General features: G+C 48.2%; 1 protein-coding gene across 2 annotated transcripts in view; it reads right to left on the reverse strand.

Annotated features, from left to right (window-relative positions):
• EDIL3 (EGF like repeats and discoidin domains 3) overlaps positions 1 to 7,071 on the reverse strand; it is a 237,905-nt gene extending 230,834 nt beyond the window's left edge. For both annotated transcript variants that reach the window (XM_058824531.1, XM_058824530.1), the window contains exon 1: positions 6,847 to 7,071. In XM_058824531.1, the coding sequence (XP_058680514.1) occupies positions 6,847 to 6,913 (67 nt within the window). In that variant the 5' untranslated portion in view covers positions 6,914 to 7,071. The remainder of the gene's footprint in view (positions 1 to 6,846) is intronic.
• Positions 7,072 to 7,324: the final 253 nt, after the last annotated feature.

Below are 7,324 nucleotides of genomic sequence, written 5' to 3' on the forward strand. Positions count from 1 at the left end.
CAAATCACTGGCCACAGCTAGCATGGCTTCATGAGGGCAAAGTCCTGCTTGTCAAACCCAATTTCCTTTCAAGGTGACCCACTCAGGGGATCAAGGGAAAGCAGTTGATGGAATCTTTCTGGATTTCAGGAAAGTTTTCCATACAGTCTCTTACAAGGTTGTTCTGGACAAACTGTCCATCCCACAGCTGGATAAACACATCATGAGATGGGCAAGCAGCTGGATCACGGCTCAGGCACAAAGGGTGACAGTGACTGGGGTGATATCACACAGGGAACCCATCACTAGTGAGGTTCTGCAGGGCTCCATCCTCGGCCCCGTGCTCCTCAACACCCTCAGGAATTACCTGGATGCAGGACTGGAAGAGATCTTGAGGAAGTTCACAGATGATACAATACTGAGGGGAGTTGTCAACTCCCTCAAGGGCAGGGAGGCCCTGCAGAGAGGCCGTGACAAACAAGAGGCCTGGGCCAGCTCCAACCTGCGAGGTTCAATGAGGGAAGGTTTGGGATTTTGCCAGGACAGACTGGGGAATGAGGGGCTGGGAAGCAGTGCCAGGGAAAGGGACAGGGCTCCGGGTCAGTGGCAGTGCCCTGGAGCCAGCAGGGACGTCCCTGTCCTGGGGACACCAGGCCCAGCATGGCCGGCCGGGCCAGGCAGGGATTGTCCTGCTCTGCGCTGGGCCGGGGCGGCCTCACCTGGAATATTGGTGCAGTTCTGGCATCACAACATAAAAAAAGTGTCAGAGTGTGCAGAGAAGGCCGTGGGGATGGTGAATGGTGTGCAGGGGCCGTGTGAGGAGCGCTGAGGGCACTTGGTGTGCTCAGGTGGAGAAGGGAGGCTGAGGGCAGAGCCATCACAGCTACAGCTCCCTGTGAGAGGCAGAGGAAGGGCAGCTCTGATCATCCCTGATCCCTGATCTCCGATCCCTGTGACCCTGGCAGCACCTGAGGGAAGGGCTGGAGCTGGGCCAGGGATTTGGGATGGAGCCCAGGGAAAGGTTTTCCCCAGAGAGTGCTGGGCACTGCCCAGGATCCGCAGAGAAATGGCTCCCCAAGGCTGCCAGAGCTCCAGGAGAGTCTGGGAAACACTCCCAGGGAGGCCCAGGGTGGGATTTTGTGTGTCTGTGCAGGGACAGGAACTGGGCTGGATGGACCTTGTGGGTCCCTTCCAGCTCAGCATATTCTGTCAGTATTTACTTGCTCATTTTCAAACAACTTGACCAAATCTATATCTATATATCTATCTATATCTATATCATCTATATCATCTATATCATCTATATCTTTATATCTATCTAAGTATATCTATATCTACGTATAAATCAAAATACATAAGCCTTATGGACACAAGTGTTTCATAAACAAGCCATAAAGCCTCCTTTTGCCCCTTATTAAAGAAGTGTGTGGAGTGAGGAATACTATTGATAACCTCAAAAAAATCATAGACAGTGCTTTTTTTGGCCTATAACAAATTCTTACTTCAAATACAGAGCTGTGCATCAAGAATTCATAGGATGATTAGGTCTTATCTAACATTTCCTAAACTTCTAAGTATCAGACCAGATGTGAGGCACATCAGTGGCTGCAATTCCTCTGTATAGTCTCTGGAGTGTAGATATACCCAAATTATACCCAAAGCGCAGTATGTTTGCATATAGCTGCTACACATTATGTAAAATTAAGATGTTTTTATGTGTGTTTTATATGATAATGCATTCACACACACACACACACACACATACCCCACATATAGTTATTAGATGGATTAGCTAGAGACTTTATTAGATAATTATGGTCTGCTTCATTTCTCAGCTTTCGGAACTTAAAATAGAAAAACACCCCTAGTGTGACGAAAGGTAACACAGCTTGCTGATTAGAGGGAAGAAAAACCCACACAAACAAATGAATCAAAAACTCCACAAGTACATTAAAGCATATTCCCTGACCAGCAAGACTGAGATTTGATAAAACCTCAAAGCATGAAGGTGTGGCTTCCTTCCAGGTCCTGGGAGACAGATGCTCATTCTATCCCTGCCTTCACAGCAACAGATCCCACAGCTGTGGGTCCAAAGTGGGTTTGGACAGATCCTTGCTCTATTCCCACAATATGGATGGCAAAAAAGCGGTTTTACCCTCTACATGGTTTGTTAGAAAATCAGCCATACCCTGCTGTCACTACACATTGCTCTCCCTCAAACTTAAGATCCAAGTTTCCTATAAAAAGGGAAACTTAGACCCATTATTGCTCGGACTGACATAACACACTGAATTTAGGCTGAATTTTCCTTTCTCTTAGGTTGTCTCCTGAACTTTAAATGCAAAATGTGTTTTGGTCCACCAATATAAAACAGCATTTTCCAGAGGTTTTAATTTTGCAGATGTTAATGTTCTTACAACCCTTCTTTGGACTTGAATCTTTTGACTCATCTTTTATTTTATAACACATCATCTGACTCAGCTTTCACTGTGTTTTGACTGTGAAACTTTTCTGAAACTGAAATTCATCGCTGTTTGATGTTCAACCTGTATTTATTAAACTCAAGCTGGGCTTCAGGTATGCTACAACAATGCCCAATGTCATAGAATCACATAAATGGCCTGGGTTGGGAGGGACCTTAAAGGTGTCACAGTGCCACCCCCTGCCACGCCAGGGACACCTTCCACTGTCCCAAGCTGCTCCAAGACCCAGTGTCCAACCTGTTCTTGGACAATTCCAGGGATTCAGGGGCAGCCACAGCTTTTCTGGACACCCTGTGCCAGGGTCTCCTCACCCTCCCAGGGAATCATTTTGTCATCACATCTAATCTCAGTTGTAACACAGCACCAACCATCCTTTAGGATTTCACAAATCTGTGGCTTGCCTAAATTTGAGACGTTTCAGAGACTAAGATGAAAACAGTAACACGCCAACTCCTATGTGACTCACAATAAAGTTGAGAATAACAAAGATTCATCTCTGATTCTTGCAGTTTCCTAAACACAGATTCCCCAGGTATCTTCACTTAGGCTGAAGGGGTTTCTGGCTGTGAGTTTGTAGTAGGGGCATATGCTGCATAAACAGCTAATTTAAGGCATAAAAATCTTAATTAAAAGTTGCTGTCTTTTGAAATAACTTCCAGAATGGGTAATTTCCTTGATTTTGAACTGGGTGGTAATTGAAAAAAATGTGGAGGAGGGAAGATAAGACAGTGAGCCTTTCCCCCTATGGTACCATTGATACACAACCTTCTATGAAGTATATCCTTTGAAAAGAGACATAAAGGACAAGGACATAAAGGGCAGTGAAATAGGAGGCTGGGCACGTGAAAAAAAGCCCAACTAATACTACCAGAACGATTAATTCCAGTTATAATAATGCATGGCTTGACATCAAATTTTGTCCTAGGCTGACCAGACACGTACAGAATACAACAGTATATCCACTATATGCCTTCTGGAGGCTATACGAGCAGTCATGGAAAATCAATCTGAATACAAATGTAATTTGTTAAAAGAACAGTGAAAATCATTATGCAGGGTCACACTGTCAGCACTTTGTACAGAAGCAGATGCTGTCCAAAGATGCAAAGGCATTCAGTAAAACAGAAGAACCTTGGTCTTTAAAAGCCTCTGTGATCTTTTCAGCCTTTCAGTGTAGATACATGAGAACAAAGCTACAGTTTACCTCTCTTGTTTCTCAGCACTTTTGCTCCTTGCAGCTGATTCCAGCTGCAGAAAGGGGCTTTATAGAAACTTCTAAGCCTCAGAGAGAGTGAAGGTTCCCACTGTAATGGAGAAAAAGCAACATCTTTGAAACACTTCCTTCGAAGTTCCAGATTTTTTTCGCTCAGGCTGACAGGACACGGCCATTAAATAAGGAATTACACTTGCCCGTTTTCAGCAACGTCAATATAATTTTTAGGTAAACCACACTTAAAAACTCAGCAGACAGCTAAGTGGAGAAGCATGATACAACCCAGGGAGCAGCTTCACTACAAAGACAACTCAAATGGTAATTTTTCAGAAGGTCCTGTTGCAAAAAATGTTTATCGTGAAGGTGTGGGATGCACTGATCTGCTGTGCATCTACAGTCCCATTACTGCTGTTGATCAGCTTACACCACGGCCAGAATCAATAAAGCCACACCACTTTTACATCATGCTTTCCTTTCATCTGATCTCAACCTTCACTAACTGTTCATAAAGCTGTTGGGGATGAAAAAAAAGAACCCTAAAAAACCCCACACAGTGGTACTCACGAACCTGTATTACTGCAGGTGGGATGCACCGCGTTTCTTCCTCCTGAAATTACCTCTAGTAGTCTCTGTAGTCACTCTGGTAGTGACTGTCTGTCCACGCACAGTAAAGCACCAGAGTGCCTGGCATCCAAATTCCACCAAGGAACAGCAACAGCAGCAAATGTAAAAGCTTACAGCTGTTTTCAAATATGCATAAAAAGGGCACTGCTTATTAAAAATGCACCTGCATCTTTCTTGCAACCTAAGGGCTGGAAGTCACTGCAGCCTTGAAGGCTGGTTTCATCATGTGCTTGCATATAGACACATCTCTGAAGATCAGGCTCCTGTTACAGTGCATGAGATTGCAAATTCATCAGACTGGCCAGGAAGAAGAAAATGACAGTCTCCCATTGAGATGGCTTTTTCATCCATTAGTATCTTTCAATCTCTCTCCCTTAAAATCAACAGAGCAGCAAAAAGACAGAAAGGACCTCACCCCAAACTTGCTGACATACTGTGTACTTATTCCAAGCACAAAAAGCAAAAGGTGTTTTTAAGGCATCATGAATAAACAGGATTTTGACCTCCACCATTACTTTGCTGAGCTCCATCAAAAAAAAAGCCAGTTGGTGTTTTTCTTTAACAGTAGGCTGGAAATGCAGGTCAGCAATGAAGTATATGACTTAACTTTGATCTGCACTTGGAATTTACCCTGAGAGGCAGCTGGGAACCCGCCACTGCACAGATGACACTTCCACTGGTTTTCATTCTACACCATTATGGGAATGGACTCATGGTGAGTAGTTCAAAACCGCACTGCTCAAAACCTGTTTTTGGAAGAGTTTTGGTTACTTACAGTGCTTGGAGTCATTGCAACTTTGAGAGGATCTATTAAAAGTAAATGTTATGACAGCCACCAAAATTAACCCACTAAATCAGACTTGTCAAGCAGCATTTTGCTCCATTTCAGCTCCAAAAAAGACTCAGTACAATGTTCTTCTGTTTCTTTTTGAGAGCCAAGGACAAACCTTTAACTGAACAATCACAGCTTAAGCAATCACAGAGCAAATGGATTTTTTTTCCTTCCTATTTCACTTCTGCTAGAAAACCTATTGAGTTCCCTCTGTTCTGAAGTTACCTGAAAACACGGCAAGAACTGTAGGCTTTAATGAGAAAACACCACAGATGTGAGCTATCAGAAGTTCCAAGGAAGCACAGTGCAAAGCACTTACGACAAGTCCAGACTCCAGACTATATGTGGCAGATACAGCTATCTTCTGCTTAAAAAAAAGGAGACTTTGGGGAATAAGCTGCAGGTACAAGGACATATTGCATAAGCTATCACATGCTCCCTGCAACTGTGTGAATGCTACCGGATTTTGAGAAGCCGCCGCGCTGAATAATTTAAGGGCTAATAAAATATTCAGTTTTTACTGATACACTGGTTTCATTTTGAAACCTCGGGAATAAAAAAAAAAAAAAAAAAAAAAAAGAAGTTAATAATGAGGGGAAGAGGTCTAAAAGTCAGCGGGAATATTCTGGTACTCATTAGAACAACAGTTGATCCAGCAAGCAGGAGGATGGAGGGGTCTGCACGCCGGGTGGGAGGCACAGGACGGGGCTGGGAGCTGGTAGAGGACGAGGAGAACCCTCGGGGGGCTGCGGGCAAAAAGAGGGGACCCAGGAGGGGCTGCGGGCAAGAGGAGGGGACGCACGGGGCTCCCGGAGCCGAGCCCAGCTCCATCGGCGGGAGCGGGACAGCCGGGATGGGCAGCACAGGACGGGACGGGACGGGACGGGAGCGCTCGCCCACCGCCCCGAGCAGCCCCCCGAGCCCCCTGCGGAGGGGGCACCGTGCCCGTAGCCCCACCAGCAGCTCCTCGCACCCCCAGCTCAGACAACTTTTCAATGCCAGGAGGGCAAACCTCTGCAAGAAGTGATTAATATAAATAATAAAGAGAATTCCCAAGAGAGCTAAAGTTGTCTCTCTGGGGTAGGGTTGGCGTTTTCTTCTTTCGGAGGGTTTTTGGGTTTTGGTAGGGTTTGGGGGGTTTTTTTTGTTTTGTTTTGGAAGGGGGTGAGACTCCGAGAAGGCGCCGCGGGTGTTTTAGGATGGAGAAGACCTGATTAGGGGGAGGCAGCGAAAGGGTCGCCTGGCAAGAACTGCTCGCCGCTGCCGAGATGCTCAAGCTCCCGAACGTGTTTGCAAACTGTTCCGCGGTTTGCTGGGTCTCCGGCTCGGAGCTAGCAGCCTCCAAATTACAATGAAGACCTGGAGAGGGGCGGGGGGAGGAAGGGAAAAGCGGTGCGGACAGCTCTGCGGATATTAAATCTTCCCAGCCGCTCATTCTGGATTACATTTAATCACTCACGGCATTTCTATCCCCTCTAATTAAGCACAGTTTCCAAACAGAACCAGTCTGAGGATGGATCGTCCGCCGGCTTCTATTTCAAACGCAGAGATAAGTATTATTTTTTTTTCTTCTTTCCTTATGCATAAAGAGAAAAGGAGCGCCCAGACAGCCGAGAGCCACCTCCCGGTCCCCCGCGCACTTGGACTCCGACTTTGCGGGAGCTCCGGCGCGACCCCGACCCCCCGTGCCCGCTCCGTCCCCGCCGTCCCCTCACCTCGGGCGGGGCGCGGCGCCGCCAGGCTCCCGCAGAGCGCCAGCCAGGCCAGCACCGCGCGGCTCATCCTCCTCCTCCTCCTCCTCCTGCTCCTGTTCTCGCTCCTGCTCTCCGCCGCCTCAGCCGAGGGATGCGGGCGCTGGCGGTGCCTCCGCCCGGCGAGGCGATGCGAGGCGCGGCTCGGATGCGCAGGTCCCTCCCGCGGAGCGTCTTCTCCCGGCCGAGCGCAGCAGCCGCCGCCGCTCCGCTGCCACCGCCCTTACGCGCGGCGCGGAGCCCGTCCCGCCGCCCGCCCGCTCTGCGCGCCCGCCAGGTGCCGCCGCGCCTCCAGCATGGCCCGGCCGCCGCCTCCGAGCCGCGTCCCGCCGCCTCCTCTCCTCCCCCTCTTTCTCCTCTCTGCCTTCCTCCTCCTCCTCCCTCCTCCTCCTCCTCCTCCTGCCGCCGCTGCCCTGCCCGCCCCGCAAGGATCCCGGGGGCG

This window comes from Ammospiza caudacuta, chromosome Z (genome assembly GCF_027887145.1).
Source record: "Ammospiza caudacuta isolate bAmmCau1 chromosome Z, bAmmCau1.pri, whole genome shotgun sequence".
In the NCBI taxonomy this organism is placed as follows: Eukaryota; Metazoa; Chordata; class Aves; order Passeriformes; family Passerellidae; genus Ammospiza; species Ammospiza caudacuta.